Source organism: Leuciscus leuciscus (genome assembly GCF_965113295.1).
Source record: "Leuciscus leuciscus genome assembly, chromosome: 1".
Lineage (NCBI taxonomy): Eukaryota > Metazoa > Chordata > Actinopteri > Cypriniformes > Leuciscidae > Leuciscus > Leuciscus leuciscus.
In genome coordinates, this window is record NC_138725.1 from 8468483 (window position 1) to 8492224 (window position 23742).

Below are 23742 nucleotides of genomic sequence, written 5' to 3' on the forward strand. Positions count from 1 at the left end.
TGAAAATTGTAAAAGCATCTAAATGCCACTTCAAATGCAGCTTCTGTGTTTCCTTTCCATTGCAAATATTTTGTTGATACAGTCCTTTTGTGTCTTATTATAATTTAATTTGATTACATTTATGAAATTTACACAAAAGATGATGCATGCATAATTAGGTTTAAAAATAAATGTATTAAAGGTAAAAGGTCTGTCCCAGATGAAACCTAAAATACTATGTTAAGGACGCAAGATAATTTAATAATTATTATAAACCTGATGCGGCTTTCATTAGTACAGGCTTTAGAAATTGGAAAAAAGCCATTGAAAAATGTACAGCACACCAGACCTCCCAAGCCCACCGACATTATGTGACTGTGAGTAGGGCTGGGTAAAATAAAATAAAATGGGTATCGAAAAAAAGTATCGTTCAGGAACCGGTATCGAAATCAAGGTATCGGTATTGGTATCGAAATTTTTGGAACGATACCCAGCCCTAACTGTGAGTGCACATCAGTCAAACCCAATCAGTGCCCAGTTATCCAGTGCATGAGGTAAACAGCAGGAGGTGGTAAGACATTGCTTGAAGAGAATTGTTAACTCTGTACGGCATGTGGCAAGGCAGGGACAATCTTTAAGAGGCCATACTGATGAAAGTGGGAATCTGTATCAGCTCCTGAAACTTAGGACAGAAGAGGATGATCCCATTTTATTGAAATGGTTAACAGATCGCACCATTGCACACACAAGCCCTAAATCACAGAATGAAATCCTGAAAATTATGGCCAATACAATAATCCGAGGCATTGCAAGTGAGATTAGGTCTCCAGCCCTTGTTCAGTTTTCTGTAGTAGTTGATGGTACCCAGGATATTTCTGGTGTTGAGCAGGAAAGTGTCTGTCTGCGCTATGTGGACCATGACCTTGTTCTACATGAGGAATTTATTGGATTATACAGTTTGTCAGAGACAACAGGCCAGGGCATTGCCAAGATGGTAACTGATGTGCTGTTGAGGCTCAATCTGCCCGTGTCTGCTTTACGTGGGCAGAGTTACGATGGCGCCTCAAACATGGCAGGAAAGTACAGCGGTGCACAGGCAATAGTGAGGGAACAGAAGCCATTAGCCCTCTACAGTGAGGAAAATAAGTATTTGAACACCCTGCTATTTTGCAAGTTCTCCCACTTAGAAATCATGGAGGGGGCTGAAATTGTCATCGTAGGTGTAAAATCCAGAAATCACAATGTATGATTTTTTAACTATTTATTTGTATGATACAGCTGCAAATAAGTATTTGAACACGTAAGAAAATCAATGTTAATATTTGGTACAGTAGCCTTTGTTTGCAATTACAGAGGTCAAAAGTTTCCTGTAGTTTTTCACCAGGTTTGCAAACACTGCAGGAGGGATTTTGGCCCACTCCTCCACATAGATCTTCTCTAGATCAGTCAGGTTTCTGGGCTGTCGCTGAGAAACACAGAGTTTGAGCTCCCTCCAAAGATTCTCTATTGGGTTTAGGTCTGGAGACTGGCTAGGCCACGCCAGAACCTTGATATGCTTCTTACAGAGCCACTCCTTGGTTATCCTGGCTGTGTGCTTCGGGTCATTGTCATGTTGGAAGACCCAGCCTCGACCCATCTTCAATGCTCTAACTGAGGGAAGGAGGTTGTTCCCCCAAAATCTCGCAATACATGGCCCTGGTCATCCTCTCCTTAACCCTTAAAGACCGATACGGCCGCCCGCGGCATAAAATAACTATCGTTCTAAAATGTTTAATAACTTTTGAGTCACTAATCCAATCTGTATGCTTTAAAATGCACCGTAAAGATGAGATTCTCAGCTTTCCTGTGCTATCACGGGTGTCTCTATAGGTCATTCAGTGGCTCCGTAGTGCCGGTGATTGCGTCATCAAAATCTGCAGCAGTGATTCGTCAAGGAAACACATGTGGTTTCTTTCTCTGAGCCAAACAGGAACGATTGTTGATGCTTAGTCCCACCCCCATGCCCAGATTCGTCCAAACGGTCATCAACTCAACCAACAAACATAGTGATTGGTGATTTTAACAACCAATCACGTTTCTTTATACACATTTAAAACTACGCATGAAAACTAACGGATGCAAAGTTTTTGACCATAGCGCAAAACACGAAAGAGCGCAAAACATGAAAGAGCATAAAACACGAAAGAGCATGAGTATGTAAAAAAAACAGCAGTACAAATCGGAGGATGTGTTAGAATTTATTTTTTTAAACGAGTCGTTAGACCTGGTGGAACCTTCCGATTCAGAAGATTGTTTGAATCATTTGCACTGTTTTTTTATATTTAGTTTGTGAAGATTATTTGCACTATTTGTTCATTAGCACTCAGTATATTACCCTCAATGAACCATTTCTTCATTTGCACTGTTTATTTCTTTTGGTATTTAGTTTGTGAAGATTATTTGAACCATTTGTTCATTTACACTCTGTAGGCTATATTGTATTGTTAGTATTTATATTGCACAGTTGTCACTACTTGTTATATTGTTTGCATTTGTTGTTCATATTCAAATTATAATATAATTGTCTGAAGAAAAATGTTTGCTTCAGTGTTCTGTTGTAATATAACAACTTTTCTATTTACTTTACTTCCTGAACTTATTTGGACACATCTACATTGTCAGTAAATGTAATACACCTGTTTTTACTCAAAAACGCCTAGAATAATATTATAATAAATGGCTATAACTTGCTGAGGGATTGTTACATGTAGACAAAATTTCATCTGGAAGTCTAAAACAACCAAGTCTAACTTTCTAAAAGAAAAAAACAAAACTTCAGGAAGTTCTGTTTGTTCACACTGAAAACACCACATTTTTTGCTGCCGTTTTTCTTAAAATCCTGTTAATTTCATAAATTCTCTGACAAAAGAAATGTAAAACTGGGACTTTAAATGAGCTAGCTGGAAACTTTAGGTTCTCCTGTTTAAAATGATATATGGCACTTGATGCTTGCTGCTAGAATGGGTTAGAAAAACAAAGAAAAGTACAGGTGAGTCAGGCGCCCCAAAAATGTTCTAGGTCTTTAAGGGTTAATACAGTGCAGTCGCCCTGTCCCATGGGCAGAAAAACACCCCCAAAGCATGATGCTACCACCCCCATGCTTCACAGTAGGGATGGTGTTCTTGGGATGGTACTCATCATTCTTCTTCCTCCAAACCTTAGTGGAATTATGAGCAAAAAGTTCTATTTTGGTCTCATCTGACCACATGACTTTCTCCCATGACTCCTCTGGATCATCCAAATGGTCATTGGCAAACTTAAGACGGGCCTTGACATGTGCTGGTTTAAGCAGGGGAACCTTCCGTGCCATGCATGATTTCAAACCATGACGTTTAGTGTATTAACCAACTGTAACCTTGGAAACGGTGGTCCCAGCTCTTTTCAGGTCATTGACCAGCTCCTCCCGTGTAGTTCTGGGCTGATTTCTCACCTTTCTTAAGATCATTGAGACCCCACGAGGTGAGATCTTGCATGGAGCCCCAGTCCGAGGGAGATTGACAGTCATGTTTAGCTTCTTCCATTTTCTAATGATTGCTCCAACAGTGCACCTTTTTTCACCAAGCTGCTTGGCAATTTCCCCGTAGCCCTTTCCAGCCTTGTGGAGGTGTACAATTTTGTCTCTAGTGTCTTTGGACAGCTCTTTGGTCTTGGCCATGTTAGTAGTTGGATTCTTACTGATTGTATGGGGTGGACAGGTGTCTTTATGCTGCTAACGACCTCAAACAGGTGCATCTAATTTAGGATAATAAATGGAGTGGAGGTGGACATTTTAAAGGCAGACTAACAGGTCTTTGAGGGTCAGAATTCTAGCTGATAGACAGGTGTTCAAATACTTATTTGCAGCTGTATCATACAAATAAATACTTAAAAAATCATATATTGTGATTTCTGGATTTTTTTTTTTTTTAGATTATGTCTCTCACAGTGGACATGCACCTACGATGACAATTTCAGACCCCTCTATGATTTCCAAGTGGGAGAACTTGCAAAATAGCAGGGTGTTCAAATACTTATTTTCCTCACTGTATGTGCATTGTGGTGCACAATGTGTCAATCTAATCACACAGGCTGGCTGCTCCGCCTCGCCAGTGATCCGGGACTGCCTTTCTTGGGTCCACCAGTTAGGCATCCTTTTTAGCCAGTCAGGAAAATTTAAGAGAATGTTTAAGAACATAGTTACCTCTGAAAATGTACCCATCACCACACTGAAACCCCTTTGCCCAACCAGGTGGACTGTGCGCAATTCTGCTTTAATAGCTGTGCTAGGGCAGTATGAGCGGGTACTTGGCAGCCTAGAGGAGATGGCAAAAAGTACATCTAGGACAGCTTCAACTGCCAGTGGCTTATTTGAGCACTTCAGCAAAGGTAAGACTGTGTTGGGCCTCACACTTACTTCTGCTGTTGTTGGAGAGCTTGAGTGCCTAAACATTTCACTGCAGAAGAAGACCCAGACTGTCTCTGGTATGCAGGCTGCAGTAGATTGTGTCCGATCCTCTCTTCAGGGAAAGAGAAATGACAAGAGCTATCTTGAACTGTATGAGAAAGCTACAGCATTGGTTAACTCCACTGAATCAGTTGACTCTATTGAGACAGCAAATTCAAGGAGCTTTGCTGGCAAAGCAGTGGATCATTACAGGGCAGAGTTCTTTAAAGTATTGGATTGTGTGGAGGTTCAGTTTGGTGACCGTTTCAATCAAGACAGTCTAAAGAAAAACTTTGAGAGTGTCCTTTTGACCGGGGTGTTAACTGATTCAATAGTGGAGTACCCTGAGTTGCATAGAGGTTCTCTCTCAGTACAGTTGCCAGAAATACAGTTGCCCCTCTTTTGCCAGAAATACTCCTGTAGCAGCAGTGGAGAGGCAGCAGAGGTCCTAAGGGGAATGCCAGTGGAGGTTCGGGGGTTGTTTGACCAAGTTGAGGATTTTGTTGGTGGTGCCAGTGTCCTCATGTGAACCTGAGAGGAGCTTCAGTGCATTGCGGAGACTGAAGACGTGGCTAAGGGCTACAATGGGCCAAGACAGACTCAACAGTCTTTTAGTCTGCAATGTGCACAAAGACAGGCTGGACAGCCTTAACATAAACAAGATATGCCAAGAGTTTGTGGGGCCCAGTGATACCAGGAAAAATACATTTGGTACTTTTGTTTAGTGCCAGTCCTGTCATGCAAGTTTGATTTAAATTACAGCTATGTTTTATTACTACATACAGCGGGGGATATAAGTATTTGTACACGTCGTCATTTTTCTCAGTAAATATATTTCCAAAGGTGCTATTGACATGAAATTTTCACATGGGCTGCGTTCCAAACCGCATACTCAATGAGTAGGTACTTAATTTCAATAAGTACTTACTTAACGAGCGCTAAAAGAGTAGGTACTTTATAGCCAGATCTCGTTGAGTATGAATGCGAACCGGACATCTGCCATGTTGACGTTATCATGTGACCTACGACGCGTTATCACACGCGCAACAACTTAAAAGATTTGAACGACACGTTTAATTCATCTATCTGTACAATATCTTGATATCGATTAAACTTGCTCATTTTGTGGTCTTTTTGAAGAAACTGCTGCCCATTTATTTTGTGAATACATTTAGGGTTGATTTAAGTTCTTATATTTAACCCTACGTGACCCACCGTTTTATCCTTAACGATATTATTTATTTTTATTACGAAATCCCAAAATTGTCATCTCTTTGTCATCTCACAAGCAAAAGTGGCTAACTGCTTTATTTTTTCCTCTTTTTCTTGTTGAATTTAACTGTCGTTTCGTCCCTCAGGCCTAGGCCTATAAATAACAAAAAATGTTTTTTTTAAATGTATTATGATGAATTATTTAAGAAAATATATTAAGATATTCAACCTTGTAGGTTCTTTTTTCCTGTGTAAAAAATCTCATATTATGTATGCAAACCCATAATATATATATATATATATACATATATGTATATATATATATATTATGGGTTTGCATACATGAGATTTTTTACAGATCTCATAACATCAGTAACTCGACAGCCCTACCTAGAACGGGTTTCCTCAGCATTTGTAATGTCTGCACAAAGGGCAGCTTTTCGAAGATTCGCCTTTGGAGGAAAACTGTTGATTTTATACTTGAAAAATTTAAGTATCATTAATATTAAAAATTAATATTACCTCAGAATGAATTGCATTGCTATCCCACCCCAAAACATACAATAACAACAACGATAAATGCTGACCAATACTTAATTATATTACTTTTTACTGAAAATGATATAATTCAATAAAACAAACAAAATGTAATGTATGTCATATGACATAGCTATGCATGATTGAATACACTCTAGATGTGTATATAATGAACATATCTACATTTTCTTTCAAACAATTAAATAAAACATTAATTAAATAATTATATTTTATTTACTGACAACAATGAGAAATATTAATAAATTAGTAAAAGAATGAATGAAAGTCACCATCACACAATAAACAAATGCATATACAAGTCAACATATGAAATAAAGCTTTATTCAAACTACAATCATGTATGTAGGCTACAGGCGCTCAACCCCACATCCTTCTGCCATCTCAACACAGCGGTTCCCATTCTGCGGCTTTATTCTGATTAATCAGCTGACCGCCAGAGGTGAGCCGTTCCCTCGTGCCGGAGGTTGTTGCGTGATGTGTTGTGCTTCACAATCTGAGGCAATAAGAGCAGGTGGAGTGATGGAGGGTCTCATAAGGGCAAGTGGAGTGATGGAGGGTCTCATCCATGGCACCGTTTCCAGGATTCAGCTCTGGGCTCCTCATCCTCAGTGCTCACACCAGCCTGCTAACATTTCAGATCCTACAAAATGCACAAACATAACACAAAAGCAGTAATTTTAAACGCACAATGTCATTTGATTTCAGTATTATTTAGAAGACAAAAACGCTTTTTTTCCACAAATGCCGCCATCACCTTTCCTTGCAGGTCCTGCTCCACCACAAAAGCTGTGCAGCAAATGCACAGAAATCAAGAATCAGAAAAGAGCTGTAATAGCTCTGTTTGAAATTACAATAATTAAAATAAACTACAACTTAAGATTTAAATAGTTGTTATTCATTTCTGTAGTATACTCACTCAAAGCCTTCATGAGCCATTCTCCACCAGATAAACACACATCTGTTCATCTGTCCCTGTAACATCCAGACAAGATTCACATTACCTCTGTGATTTATGAACTCAACACTACATTTACATGTTGAGGTTGTTTTAACTTTTTATCCAACATAAATGTTCCTCAATTTATCAACTACTAATGGACAAATAAAATAGATAACTTATGTTTAACGTTAGTTACTTCATAGATTTGTTCTACATAATAGCACACATTCATCACTCAGATGTCTATTTCATGTGATATTTCAAGATTTTCCTGTCAGATGTAAAGAGACATTTAAAATAAGCGTCTTTAAGATGTATATGGTTTATGTAAATCCACATTAGAGACGTAACTTACGTGTCTTTACTGGAGCTCCCCTGTTAGCTAACGTTATACATAATAAAACGTGTTTTTACAGCAAAATCACAACTATACTATACTGTGTAACGTCTTTACACCTTCAACAATTCAACAGTTTACTCTACAGTAGTTCAACACATGCAATTTTAACAAAAGGAACTATGTTTACTCACATTTGAAAGCACCCGCGTCGCCGATCTCTGCGATGTTTGATCATGACGTATCCTCTCGCGTGGCCTCCTGGGATAGAAGAGTATCCATCGGTTGAGCACTCAAAAATCTGGCCGAAAGCAGTAAGCCATCCGGGAACTTCTCGCCTACTCTTTTATGAATACTGATGTTTCGAACGTACTGCTTCCTTCACGTACTGTTTTCGCCTACTATATAGTAGGAAAGTAGGCATATTCGAACGCACTTAAGTCCGAATCTCGCGATAATTAGTACGTCACCCAGGTAATTCTCGCCTACTCTTTTGGATTCGTACATACTTTTTCGCTCGCCTACTCTTTTTCCCATACTAAATAGTAGGGAAGTATGCGGTTTGGAACGCAGCCCAGATGTTGGTAACAACCCAAGTAAGCCATACATACAAAGAAACAAACAAAAATAAGTTCAGAAATTAAGTTATGTGTAATAATGTGAAATGACACAGGGAAAAAGTATTGAACACATGAAGAAAGGGAGGCGCAAAAAGGCAAGTAAAGCCAAGACAACTGCTGAAAACTTACAGTAATTAAAAAGCAATCCAGCCCCCTGTCAGTGGAAATTAATAACAGCTGGTTCAGTCCCAAATGATGGCCTACAAAAAGGTCTCATTGCCAAGGTGTCACACAAGACACATCTCATGATGGGTAAAAGCAAAGAGCTGTCTCAAGACCTTCACAACCTAATTGTTGCAAAACATAATGATGACATTGGTTATAGGCGCCATTCTAAGCTTCTGAATGTTCCAGTGAGCGCTGTTGGGGCCATAATACGGAAGTGGAAAGACAATAATTCCACCATAAATTTGCCTCAACCAGTGCTCCTCGCAAGATTTCTGACAGAGGAGTGAAAAGAATAATCAGAAGAGTTGTCCAAGAGCCAACATCAAGCTGTATGGTGTTTTTAGGGTAATGTGCACTGCCATTTCTCCTCCAAATATGGTGTGTATTATGGCATCCAAGCAGTTCAATTTTGCTCTCATGTGACCACACTATATTCTCCCAGTATTTCACTGGCTTTTCCAAATGTTGTGCAGCAAACTTTAAATGAGCTTCAACATGCTTTTTTTCAGTAATGGAGTCTTGCGTGGTGAGTGTGCACACAGGCCATGGCAGTGGAGTGCATTACTTACTGTTTTCTTTGAGAACACAGTACCTGCTATCTGCAGGTCTTTTTGAAGCTCTCCACAAGTGATCCTTGGCTCTTGGACAACTCTTCTGATTATTCTTTTCACTCCTCTATCACTAAAGTTAAGTAGCCTATACACTGTGACAAGAGCCAAAAATAAATAAATTATAATAATAATAATGATGATGATGATGACGCATGCAAAACGGAGAGAAAAGACTACCATAATATAATAATTATTCATGGTTTGCTACAATTACATGATTTCTGGTGTGATAGCCTATATTGGTAGCCTGGCTAACGCCAGATGGTCTGGGAACCACATGTTCATTTTCTCGTATTTGAGGCGTGGTTTACGAATGCCCAGAGCCGTTTATTGGGAGCTACGAATGTCTATCAAATGCGCCTGTACGTAGCTCATAGCCAATCGTTTCAGTTATACCAGATGATGTATGTAGAGCGACAGAAATTCGATGAGGAAGAAGACGTTGGGTCAGAGATTTATGTGTACATGATGGCGTTCAGCTATCACTATCTAAGGCTGCATTGAAAGGTAACTTATGTTGGATCCATAGATATAAACAAACTGCTTCAGTGTGTCGCATAGATGTAGTCATCGTCTTGCTGCTCCCTGTTCTGTGATTGGTTCCCATTGTTGAGGGGAAAATCTGGTGTCAGCAAGGCAGCATGGGGACACCCAGACTACTATATTGGGGATTTTGACCGTGATCCCATGCAATTAGCACAATATTAGGTCAATCACAATCCCTCACGGAATGTCCCCACCTCTGGTGACACGCAGCGATCTGATATCTCATTGTTTGCGGTTACCATGGTGTCTCAGAACGTTGGAGTATCGGCGAGCCTATCAGGGATGAGTTCCCTAATGAATATTCATGAGTCTTCCCCTATCACCCTGCAAAAAATAAATAAATAGCCATCAGATCTATGTTTCCGCGCCGCACTCTGTTGCGTTGGGTCCCACGGGAGTGCAGGTCTCTAGTCTACATGTGCATACACAACTTTTAAAAACTGGCAAATGCACTGAAAGCTTCGTTGACAGATTTAAGTTGAAGTTCTAAATTAAAGTCCATTTTATTGTCGCCGAATGGGGCATAGTTTGCATAGTAAACAAAGCACCTTTCTGTTCGGCCATAGTTTAAAGTATTCCCATACTTTGGATGATCGTGGTCTGTCATTTTCACCATGAGAGGGAGCAGAAGCTGCCATTACTCGATATTTAAATGTAAATAATGAATGGCGCGTCGGCGCATTTCATGTGTGTTGACGTATTTTCAAGTTTGAGTGTTTCTAATTCCATAAAATAATAAAAGAAACGAACAAGTTCATGGCGAATGAAGGGGTAATGAATGAAATGAAATTTAATATTTTTTTCTTTCATGTCAGACCCGATGGAAGAGAGCGAGGAGAGGGAAGAACTGAGTGAAGTGGAGGAGGAACATCATGTCCAACCTGGAGGAAAACCTTTGAGTCGCTCAAAGACTAAAAAGACATTTTTAAAGAAAAGAAGAGCCAAGAAATCTTTCACCTGCACTCAGTGTGGGAAGAGTATCACAACCAAATGTAGTCTTGAGCGTCACATGAGGATCCACACTGGAGAGAAGCCGTTCACATGTGATCAATGTGGAAAGAGATTCTTATGCAAAGATAATCTTAAGAGTCACATGATGATCCACACCAGAGAGAAGCCGTTCTCATGTGATCAATGTGGCAAAACATTTCTTAGGTCATCAGACCTGAAGTCACACCTGACAGTTCATATGAAGGAGAAGCCGCATTCATGTTCTGTGTGTGGAAAGAGTTTTTCAGTGCTGCAATATTTACACACACATCAGAAAATACACAGTGGTGTGAGAGAGTACATGTGCTTTGAGTGTGAGAAGACTTTTATTACAGCGAACAGTTTAAAACTGCACCAGAGAATTCACACTGGAGAAAAACCTTACAAGTGTTCACACTGTGACAAGAGATTCAATCAGCCAGGACATCTGAAAACACATGAGAGGAACCACACTGGAGATAAGCCACATGTATGCCATCAATGTGGAAACAATTTCACATTCAAACATACTCTTGATGTTCACATGATGATCCACACTGGAGAGAAGCCGTTCTCATGTGATCAATGTGGCAAAACATTTCTTAGGTCATCAGAGCTGAAGACACACCTTAGAGTTCATACTGGAGAGAAGCCGTTCTCATGTGATCAATGTGGGAAGAGTTTCAGTCAATCATCACACCTTAATGTTCACATGATGATCCACACTGGAGAGAAGCCGTTCTCATGTGATCAATGTGGCAAAACATTTCTTAGGTCATCAGAGCTGAAGACACACCTTAGAGTTCACACTGGAGAGAAGCCGTTCTCATGTGATCAATGTGGAAAGAGTTTCAGTCAATCATCAAACCTTAATGTTCACATGAAATTCCACACCAGAGTGAAGCCGTTCTCATGTGATCAATGTGGCAAAACATTTCTTAGGTCATCAGAGCTGAAGACACACCTTAGAGTTCACACTGGAGAGAAGCCGTTCTCATGTGATCAATGTGGCAAAACATTTCTTAGGTCATCAGAGCTGAAGACACACCTTAGAGTTCACACTGGAGAGAAGCCGTTCTCATGTGATCAATGTGGAAAGAGTTTCAGTCAATCATCAAACCTTAATGTTCACATGAAATTCCACACCAGAGTGAAGCCGTTCTGATGTGATCAATGCGGCAATACATTTCTTAGGGCATCAGAGCTGAAGAGACACCTGACAGTTCATACTGGAGAGAAGCCGTTCTCATGTGATCAGTGTGGAAAGAGATTCTTATGCAAACGATATATTAAGAGTCACATGAGGATCCACACCGGAGAGAAGCCGTTCTCATGTGATCAATGTGGCAAAACATTTCTTAGTGCATCAGCCCTGAAGACACACCTGACAGTTCATACGAAGCCACATTCATGTTCTGTGTGTGGAAAGAGTTTTTCACTGCAGCAATCTTTACATACACATGAGAAAACTCACACTGGTGTGAGAGAGTACATGTGCTTTGAGTGTGAGAAGACTTTTACTACAGCGGATGGTTTAAAACAGCACCAGAGAATTCACACTGGAGAAAAACCTTACAAGTGTTCACACTGTGACAAGAGATTCAATCAGTCAGCACATCTGAAAACACATGAGAGGATCCACACTGGAGAGAAGCCGCACACGTGTGATCAGTGTGGGAAGAGTTTCTCTTTTAAAAGTGACCTGAAGCTACACATGAAGATCCATGCAGAGGAGAAACCACATCAACACAGTCTGAGATCACAGTAGCTCATCTTTATGTGCTGAGAAACATGTTTTTTCTAAGTTAGTTTCCCAACAGCCACGATGAGCGACAAGACATTTTCACATTAACACGAATGTTCGGCACCAAATTCACATGAGATTTGTCTGTTCAGACCAATGCAAAAAATGTCAGTAAATGCAGTGTCAGTCTCTGACAGTAGGTGGCGCTCATGTAAAAACTGCCCAACTTTCTGGCCATTTCTCAATATGCGTTCTTGTCTGTACTTGTGTTCTTGTGGACTTGTGAAACGTCATCAGTCGCTGCCCAAGTACTGTCCCAATACACAAGTTTGCATTTTGGCAAGAACGGTTAAAAGTCCCGGAAGTGTTCTTGACATGCCCATTTTACCGAGGATGCATCGGTTGGTAACTTGTGTGAACTTGACGGCAGAAATATCCCAGCATTCATTTCGGCATTCGAGGAAAGAGAGGCAGGTTAATACAGCAAGTCGTTTTTCATCACTAAATTCACTTCTGAGAACATTTGATGTGAGAAATCAACTGTGTAGATTTCAAATATTGGCATTTTCACGAAATTTATGGCGAATCGAAAATGTGCTCAAACGTTTTCGGAAGTGAGATTCTCCATAAGCGTTGATTTATTGTTATGAATATACATTACATTGTAGTGTACAGTAGAGTAATCCCTTGAGCTGAGGGTAGGCTTGGGCGATAAAGCCTGGCTGTTAGCGTCAATAATTCTCGTTATGTTTGAGTACTGCAGACGGCGTCTGTGCGGGGGTATTATTGCGCAATACCAGCAAGAACACATCGTCTCAAACTGTCAGCAGCGTTCTGTGTGCTCGTCACCTTGTGAGTTCATTCTTCCAAGAACAACTAGCAAGAGCGTTCTCCCCAAGAACACAAGTCCGTTCTTTGCATTCTTGGTTTTGAGAAACAAGGTCTGTTTCTGACTCCCGCTTGTCATACTTGCTACACACTGCAATTTTTGGCATTTCTATAAGATTATAAATCACACTGTACGATATGTATCTAACATACGATATGTACGCATTACTTTTTAAATAAATTAACTCCGTTACCGCTACCATATGGTGCGTTGTCCGTTACTTTTTTAAATGAATTATTTGCAGCAGTCATGGCGACAAGGCGAGAGCAAGGTGAACAAAAGCGAGGCGAACGCCGCGAGCGTGCTCGAAAGTGCGCAAGAGAGACCGATGTGTGTGTCCGAGAGCGCGCTCGAAAGTGCACGAGAGAGACCGATGTGTCCGAGAGAGACCGGTGTGTTGGAGAGCGCGCTCGATAGTGCGCGAGAGACACCGAATGTGTTCGAGCATAATATAGTTTGTTTATGAATAAATTACACACTTCAGCATTTGAATAATATCTGTAGCATATTGGTATCATCTGCAACGTTTTAATTAGTTTACATGGTTATGAAACAAAACTCCAAAATAACCTGCAGAGAACGTTCCCAGTACACATCTGACCGGTTGTGAACACGTGCGGCAAACACGACTAGAGTTTGGCTTAAATAACCTCTGAAGGTGACGTTCTCTGTAGGTTATAGAAGTAACCCCCCCCCCCCCAAATTATATTTTATTATTATTGTTTATTTTGGTACATTGTTCAGTATTATATTGAGAGCACATTTTGCTAAACTGCTTACTTTTGTGAGGAAGAAAATACTTAAAGTAGGCTATACATTTTTATCATTTTAATTTGCACTACAAAGAGTGTATGTGTATGTTTATTTTTTATTACTGTTTATTTATTTTTGGTACATTTCTTAAAGGAGCCGTATGTAAGATTGTGGCCAAAACTGGTACTGCAATCACTTTCAAATTACTGTAGAGCGGTGAATCCCCTCCCCCTCCCCCTGACTCAAGGTTGCCAGATAGGCTGCAGGATCCAGCAGGAACGTTTGTAGCTGCAGCTGTGGTAACTAGAGCTGAGCTGGCAACACGGATGCCGAAACACTACTGACTTCGTGATTGGTAGATAGGTGGAGGGTGGCGCTTCAGGCCAAAACACAACATGACAACATCAACATCAGTTGAGGGCTGCAACTTCACTTTTTAAATGACAATATCCTGGCCGTACTACTGTTGTCAGTGATATAAGTATTTGAAATGAACATGATTTCTTAATGTCTAGTGACATATCAGGGCCATTTTATGACTAATTGAAATACATTTCTTACATACAGCTCCTTTAAGAAGCATCATTTATTTTTAGACTTATTTCTTGGCCAGTTGTTGACTGTGCAATAAATATTAAAAGTTCTAAACCTTTTATTGTTTTGTTATTCCTCAAGATAACATTTTAATATTTAAGGTAATAGGTGTCTCTCACAATGTCCCACACCAAATTAACATTAAAATAGTGTGAATTAGTGTACAATATTTTATAATAATAATAATTTATTCTATTTAGTGTCCATTTAATTCATTTAACTTTTTTTTTAACATTTTACTTTCCCTGGTAATTAGTTACTTTTGTAATGATGTGATGCAGAAATGATGCAGTTACTAACTCAGTTACGTTTTGTGAGAAGTAACTAGTAACTATAACTAATTACATTTTTAAAGTAACTTGCCCAACACTGGACATTATGGACGTAATGTAATATGGACATGGACGTAATGACATAATGGACATAAATGTAGACTGTACAGTGATTACTGTACTGTCCAAAATCCTACAATGTGTACCGGGCAAGCAAGAACATCTAACAGTATTTTCATGTCTTCAAACAGCCATTTCTACTGTTGTATTTGTTATGGGGCAGGTCACTCATGCGCATTTAATTTGTTTTGCAGTACCCGTGACCTTAGAATGCAAGTAACCGCGAGTAATATTTGCGTGTTTTCTTTCTTTATAAGGCAATACCCTTCTTGTTTTGAACTTTGTGCATGTGTATTGAATGTTAAATTAGTTAATAAGGATAACGAGACTGTACAAATCACCATGATAAAAACAGAGGCTTTGTGGATTTGCACTTAAGCCTAAACAGACAGTGAATGAGAGAGATCGACTGAGTGCGTGCGATTTGAGTCATATAGTCATAAGTCATATAGATTTGTGAAAAGGTTGCTGTGTCCAAGTAAAGCGAAATATGTTGTGTCATCCTTTTAATATTTAAGGGTATTTACCATGAATGGCATCAGCGACCGCGCTGGTCAGCATCCACAGCGCGAGACAGCCGCGGGAAACAAAAATCTGAGAGTCACACATTGAATCGCATCAACTTCAGCCTTACCCATGCATTGCTGGTCAGCTGAGCCTTGAAAAGTGGAGCTCAAAGTTAAAAATAATTAACACCTTACTTCATTACTATATTTGAATGAACGGTTATAATGACTCATTGAAAGACAGTCTGTTCCCACTGTAACTGTGCGCTGATCGACAGCCTTTCAATGCACAGATAGACGCTGTTTAGTTCCGGTTACATTGGTTACTGAAAATGTACTCGTTTTTGTGCATCCATAATTAAATAAATGGCGATAAAACCGCATATCGCGCTATTGAGCCACTCAAAATTACTGCAAGAGAAAATCCTTCACTGCGACAGCCCATGCCTGAGCAGCAGCTCATTTACATTTAAAGGGACACACATAAAAACGTTTTTGCTCACCATTAAAAAGTGACAATTTTAACATGCTCAGGGCTCCAGACTAACTTTTTGCCTTGGTTGCACTGGTGCGCCTAACTTTTTTATATAGGAGCACCAGCACAAAAATGTAGGTGCACCCAAATTTTTCCTCGGCTCGTGACGCCTTTAGGGCCACGATTTCGAGGTTTCCTTTTATGTAAATGATTTTAAACAAGAATAAGGTGAAGGTAAATACTTTTTTTATTTGAAACACAATTATACTGTATATAAAAATAAAAATCTTTTTTTTTAAATAAGAAATGTTTAGAGTGCTGTTCATTTTTACATTGTTCAAGTTAGAGCTGGGTATTGGCACAAATTTCACAATTCGCTTCAATTTTGATTCACAAGCTTGTAATTCGATTTGATTTGATTCATTGATTATTTTTGATATCAGGTACAATACATGGCAAAATGCATCAAGGAAAACAAATCAACTAATGCTGTAAACTATGGGAGTCAGTTGTAGCCCATTAGGCTTCATTAGCCTACTATATTGAAAGTAAAAATTAACTGATTTGTATACGAACACTTAAATTACACATTTATTTTTACAACAATAAAGTTAAATGAAATAGAAATATTTAAATGGTGGCTGTTATAAAAACTTGCCAGATTTATTCAAACATACATTAAATATTGAAGAACATTAAAAATGATAATTAATATGTAATATGGTGCATATATTTAGAAAAATGCTCCTCTCTAAAGTTTATGGTCACTGGGTATGGTTTTTCTGAGGTAAATGTGACGTTACATAACATTGTTTACAAGTGTTTTACTGACGTCTTTCCACGGTTGAAACAGTGATTGAGCGATTGCATGTAACATGATATGGATTTCGATAAGTTGTACTCTATCTTTAACACTTTTTCGATGCTCATTCATGTTTATTTCGCGCTGTACCTGGTATTATTAATGCGGAAGAGAAGATCATGTGCTTCTCTTGAGCTGCGCCAGAGCGATCTCACTCCACAGCGCCAAAATGCTATTTATGTTTTTGAATTTCGTAAGAAAAAGGACGTAATTGGAAATCTGAGACTTTGTTTCATATCAATAGTAACAAAGCACAAAGATTGTTGCGATTTATTGGATGGGATTCACGCTACAATGTTCCATTCATTCATCAGCTGAAAACAGCATAGCCAGCCTATCGGTTCCAAGGACCGAGGGCAAGGTAGTTCAGGAAGAGGAACAGTTCATCTATTGCCTGTAAGGACTGACAGATCAAAACACAATTATATGTATAATTGACAATACTGCTAGTAGGTGTAAAGTACAGTTACAACAACAGACATCTGATGGTGTGGAATTTATTTCCAATCTTTCTGCATTTACTCTGCATTCAATTCTAAAAGTGCTAGTATTGGTCATAAGGTGAACATCCTTGCTTCAGAAAGTAAAAGTCCAACCATGTATTGATCAAATATATTGTAATAACTAGCAGTTATTCAGTAAAACGTGGGGACTAACCGGAGCTAAGCTATGCTAATGCACTTTTAATAGGCTAATTGCTATCGCGACATACGAGCACTCGTGTCCCATACACAGCACGACCAGGACACTCTGCGAGTGGCGTAGAACAAACCAGCAGGGGGCAGTACTGCTTTCTTTCTCATTTTTATTCCAAACACAGAATAAGAACAACACAGGCAAGGCCCCATCGCCAAGTCCCTCCCCTACACATCCATGAACACCCTAACTAACTTGAACATAAACACGCATAACTTTACTAACACAAATACCCAACCATCTTGCTTTAATAACGCATAAATCAACTCCCAACGCACAATTTCCCATAATGCACCCAGCTGCTAGCGCTGACTGCTGGGTCATTACAATATGATAGGATGCATACCTTCTGTAGCCGGAGAGTTTGGTCATAATAGCACAGACCTACCACCATGGAAGCACTTTGCTTTTCAGATGTAACATTTGCAGTTCCTGTTCTGGTTACACGAACCATGAATTTCAGTGATGGTTCAATGACCTGCCAAAACCGCATCAGATGGTCATTGTTACATGTGCATCATGGTAGCACACCAGTGGGACAGGCCCGGAGTGGGTAATCGGGAGAATTCCCGGTGGGCCGCTTCACTTTTGGGCCGGTCGAGGATTTTTTTTTTTCTTTTTTTTCACATTTCAATGTCACGTTAGTTACATTAGGCTACACACGTTCCGCATTCTGACAGCGCAGCCTCTGCATGGGTTGTACCTATAGAGTTGGTTGGGTCCATAGCCCGTCTTTTCCAAAACGTTTTCCCAGGTAGACTACCGCGGCACCGCCGGTGCCTACTGATAGCTGGGCCGGCCCTACAGTAAAGGTACGCGTCAGGGAGGATGGATGGGAGGAAGAGACCAGGAGGTATGGGAGCTTTGTTTCCGCCACAGAATAAAACATTTTAAAAGATATTTGTGACTCTTTATCTCACATTTGCGAGTTTACATCTCGCAATTCTGACTTTATTTCTCAGAATTGCGAGATGTAAGTCAGAATTGCGTGAAATAAAGTCGCAATTGCGTGTTATTAAGTCAGAATTGCGATATAGAGTCAGAATTGTGTGAAATAATGTCGCAATTGCTTATAAGGTCAGAACTGCAAGATATAAATTCAGAATTGTGTGATATAAAGTCGCAATTGCGTGTTATAAAGTCAGAATTACGAAATATAAAGTCAGAATTGTGTGAAATAAAGTCGCAATTGCTTAAAGTCTAAGTGAATTAATATTTAACCTTTAGGCTTCATTATTTGTTAACCCATGGTATTAATACAAACTACACAATAGTACGAGCTGAACTGTTGCTTCATTTATCCAATTTAGAAAAAGTGCTAATTTGGAATTCCACCATGGAAAAAGTGGGCCGGTCTTGGGCCTGAAACTCCCGGGCTGAAAAGTGGCCCCACTCCGGCCCTGCAGTGGGATAAATATTAAAGTGACTCTGAGGAAAAAAGAGGTTAAAAGTAAAATTAAAGAATTCATAAACAACAAATGCCAAGAAGTATGGAACAGTGATAACAAGTAGGAAATGGAAGAAGTGGGAATAGAAAAGAAGATACAATTATTTCTCTCATTCGAATAGGGCACACTAGACTAAATAATTTGTTGTTCAAAATAGGAAAACATAAAACGGGTAAATGTAATTATTGTGATCATGCAGAAACAATTGAACGTTTTAATAAAATGTATAAAATATGTAAAAGAAAGGTTAGAACTTATGAAGGAAGTAAGAAAATTGGGTGTTGTATTAATATGTAAAGCCTATTGAAAATGCATGCAGAACAAGATAAAATATATAGTAGTTTAAAATAATATAATATTTAAAAATATATATCCTTTTTTCTTGACTATATTGTTTATTTAAGTTGTTAATTTCTAAACGCTTATTAGTGCTTCACACTCCAGTCTAGTTGGTGGCAGTAATGCACCGAAAGTTGGTTTGCCATCCGCCATAAAAACTCCACTAGAAGAAGAAGAAGAAGAAGAAGAATGCGTTCGCTACTTTCCCATTGAAAATAGTTGGCAACACTGTTTCCCTCATTGAGAGTTTCAGCGACGAGTCTTCTGAGGTGAGGAGAGCAGTTCACGGTATTTCTCATATTTACACAACCATCACACACACTTTATACAGTTTGATTAAGCGACAGGCTCATTTCTGTATTGTTTTCATCGATCACAGCGATACTTGTGCGTCTTTTCTGGCGTCTTCCTTCTGAAATAAACATTTGGTGCAGCAGCAGCGAGCATGAGGAGAATATGTGGAGTTCATTCAGACCTGAGCGAGTTTGTGTTCGTTTGTGTGATTGTCTCGATGTTTGCAGGTAACTGTTACTGAATGTCAAGTTAAAGTGTGTGATTGTCTCGATGTTTGGAGTGAGAACTGTTACTGAATGTCAAGAGTTAAGGTTTGTGAGGGGAATCGATGGGAAACGATCTCAAGTGTTATACTGATAAGTTACTTTACGTTGAGCCTATAATGAGCAACGTCAGACATTTAAATCAACTCTTAAAGCCCATGTTGCAGGTTTTTTTTTATTTTTTTTATTAATATAACCTTGTATGAAAATACCATATAAAAAGTAAATGCAGGATACAAATTTTTTTTGCAAGACATAAGGGCACAAATTTAATAGAAAACGTGACCGTTTCCTTGACCGTGTTGAAAAAGCGCTTTTTTTCACCATCGCGTCATATGACGTCACATGAGGTAGTCGTTTGGCTCTGCGTTCGCGCTCAGTGCAGAGATAGGTTGGTATTCAGTTGGAGCGGTCATGATTCAGTGGGTTTTCTGTGCTTATTGTATTTCAATTAATCATCGTCGTGGTAAATGATTGTGAATTATGGCCTGTCAGGACATCGAGTCCACAGGTTTCTGAATAAGAAAAAGGACGGTGCAATCTTCCGTGCCAGTGTGCGTTTTGTGCCGGGTAAGAGACGGGACTTGACTTCTGCTTCTGCTTTGAAAAACGCGGTAGTGTGTAGCGTTCACTATAGACCGAGTGATTATAATCCCGGCGATATGTGCACACTGTCCCGGCTCCTTCATCGGGTCGCCCGGTGACGGTCCGCCGTCAGCATGTGTTCGGCCACCGGCAGGAAACATGACGCTCACGGATCCGTCAGAGATCACTTATTGTACATCTGTTTTACAAAATGTGCCTTGTCTTAATTTAATTCATTAACATATCCTACATAAACTTGTAATGTAATGTATTTATGTGTTTGTTATTAGTCTGCAGCCGACACTATTATTATTTTTATTATTATAAATATAATATATTATGTTCTATAATTCATTTTCAATCTGTACAAACCGACTTTAATGTTTGTGTTGGCTGTTTCTACATATAAAGTTTTTACACAGTAAGACAGTTGTGATTGTGATCATTTTTTTATTCATCGTCACCAAATGGGTCAATTCAAAGCCTTTATAAAGTCCCTCTTCCTCTGGAAACTGTCTCCTAATGGCTGACACACACAACACATGCAGGTAAGGGTCTAAGTACTAGCTTTGCTATTGCCTGATACATGATGATAATAATCTGTACAGTATTGTGATCTGAGCATAGTGTTGTAGATATCGTCGGCTAACGTGAATACATCTATAAGCTGACACTGTTCTCTCGCCCTGTTCTCACACCACAACTCACCGTTGTTCTGTCTAACCCTGGCCTGTCCTGCTCACTTGGCTTCATATCAGGCTCATAATTATATGATATCATCATATATATCAATTATAAATGAATTATATATATATATATATCATATGAGTAAACATTTAGGCTACAATTCCCTTTCCGAGCTGTCATTGCGTTCCATTGCTTTCCTATTCGCTAGTTGATTTTCTTTGACCGCTCTACCTCATGTTACGTCACTTCAGGTTCGGCGGTTTAAGCGATTTTCAAATGCGGAAGTAAAAATTTCTCACAAAAACGACTCCAGAAGCCTAAATAGCGTTTTATAAGTATATGTTTATATTTAAATCTAGTTCCTACATTTTTTTTCTATACATTGGCTTACTGGGTACTCTAACCTGCAACATGGGCTTTAAATGTTAATATAATAAATGAATAGCGCTTTATTCTTGGAACAATAATGCTTTGTGATGCTCTTTATTTTTAAACGTTGTATGATCATTATCAGTTTCAGCGCACATATATAATATTTTAATGATTTAATATTTTACTTCGTGATTGTCATAAAATCGAACTATATTTAGATTCTGTAATTATTTATCTGTAGTGGTTGATGAAAATAACTGTCATTAGTGATTGATGTTTTATCAATGTCATATTTTTTCTTTCAGTAGAGCAGTTTTACAGGCTTTTATCATGTATCCTGACTCAAATAATGTGTTTCTAACAGCAAACACTCAGAATAAAGTGAGATGATCTGCTGATGATCCTGAAGGGCTTGTTGAATGAGTGTTGATAGTCTGAGGCTCATCAATATTAACAGATCTGCTGAAAACACTCTTTATTTCATGACAATAGTTCCTGTTTTCACCTCATTTATTAGATCTCCTGAAATTTGTCATCAGTGAATCTTCTCCCACAGTAATTCTCCAATAAATGCTGGAAAACAAGTGAAGAAGAGCTGACATCTGCAAAGACTGAGTTTATTAAAGAGGACAGTGAGAACATGAGTGATCCAGAACCCTGCAGAATGAAACACACTGAAGATCCTGAAGAACAAAGAGGTTGGTGTTTATTCTTCATTCATTCATGATGCTGAAGAACATTCATGTTAGAAACATTCAAGCACTTCATCACATTTAGATAAACAGTTCAACTATGAAACAGTACAGAATGTTCTGGGTTTTTCTTCAACAAATGGTCAGTAAAGGGAGGTTTGAGACATTTTTATATTGATTGGCAACATCAGATCAAGCTAAATACTATTTTAACTGTTTTATTTTACATTTATTTTATATCTGGTTCCCAATTTGCAACAATGTTACCAGAATTTTAGTCATTTTCAATATAGTTTAAGTCGTCAAGTGTATTTGTATAGCGCTTTTCACAATACAGATTGTATCAAAGCAGCTTCACAGTATTAAATTAAAATAATACAAAAAGGTTTGTTTCTAATGGAATTTATTGATTGATAAAATTAAAATTAATTATCCCCAAAATATCCCCAATTGAGCAAGCCAAAGGCAACAGTGGCAAGGAACCGAAAAACTCCATCAGGTGACCTAATGGAGAAAAAAAAACCTTGGGAGAACCCAGGCTCAGTCGGGGGCCAGCAAGTTTGAGCAACGAACAGTATCAGGAAGGCTATTCCAGAGTTTTGGAGCTAAATGTGAAAATGCTCTCCCTCCTTTGGTGGATCTGGATATCCTAGGTATGACCAAAAGCCTCAAATTTAGTGATCTTAAAGAGCGCAATGGATTATAGGGCGATAGAAGATCCGTTAAATAGACTGGAGCTAAGCCGTTTAGGGCTTTATAAGTCAGTAGCAATACCTTGTAGTTAATACGGAACTTTATAGGTAACCAATGCAGTGATGATAAAATCGGTGTTATATGATCATATTTTCTTGATCTTGTAAGAACTCTAGCGGCGGCATTTTGGACTAACTGTAGCTTGTTTATTGAGGATGCAGGACAACCAGCTAATAAAGCATTACAGTAATCCAGTCTCGAGGTCATGAATGCATGAACTAACTTTTCTGCATCAGAAACTGATAGCATATTACGTAGCTTAGCAATGTTTCTAAGGTGGAAGAATGCTGTTTTTGTAACATGAAATATGATTTTCAAAAGACGGGTTGCAATCTAATATAACACCCAGGTCTTTTACTGTAGAGGATAAAGTAACAGGACATCCTACTATGTTAAAATTGTATTGTGAGAGGTTTTGTGGGCGGTTTTTTGAACCGATAAGTAGTACCTCTGTCTTGTCTGGATTTAATAAAAGAAAATTACGCGTCATCCAATCATTTATATTAGAGGTCGACCAATTCATCGGTTTTGCCGATTAATCGGCACAGATAGTTGATTGGTGGAACTATCGTTATCGGCAAAAATACATACCGATAGTTTTTCCTGGTTGTGTCCATTGCTGGAGCGGCTGAGAAGCATTCATTACACAGTAAGAAGGGTCTGCTGGCATCATGCAGTACAAGAGCGGCCTCTAGAGGTGTAATAAAAACTATCGCTGATGCCTCGTGTTTATTTCGACACGTGATGCTGCGTGCTGCACTGAGAGCACACGCTGAGTGGAGAGCACTGACATCAGATTCAATTTTGATTGATTTTTCTCCATTCAAATAGACAAAATGGTAGCGGTCAGATAAGTATGATCTAAACCAGCTTAATGCTTGTCCTTGAACACCAGAATAATTTTGTAGTCGATCTAAGAGTATTGTGTGATCTATAGTATCGAACGCAGCACTAAGATCAAGTAAAACTAGTATTGAGATACAGCCTTGGTCAGAA

General features: G+C 39.0%; 2 protein-coding genes across 6 annotated transcripts in view; both read left to right on the plus strand.

The window, feature by feature from the left end:
• Window positions 1–14956, plus strand: part of LOC309492216 (uncharacterized protein) — a 44572-nt gene extending 29616 nt beyond the window's left edge. Inside the window, exon 4 of the mRNA XM_082161074.1 lies at window positions 10249–14956. Coding sequence (XP_082017200.1) covers window positions 10249–11567 — 1319 coding nt within the window. The 3' untranslated portion in view covers window positions 11568–14956. The remainder of the gene's footprint in view (window positions 1–10248) is intronic.
• The window catches only part of LOC309492137 (uncharacterized protein), a 210600-nt gene that overhangs the window by 164967 nt on the left and 21891 nt on the right, over window positions 1–23742 (plus strand). For 2 of the 5 annotated variants that reach the window (XM_082160990.1, XM_082160991.1), the window contains exon 2: window positions 21858–21999. In XM_082160990.1, the coding sequence (XP_082017116.1) occupies window positions 21942–21999 (58 nt within the window). In that variant the 5' untranslated portion in view covers window positions 21858–21941. The other 3 variants (XM_082160988.1, XM_082160989.1, XM_082160987.1) reach the window with 3 other exon arrangements.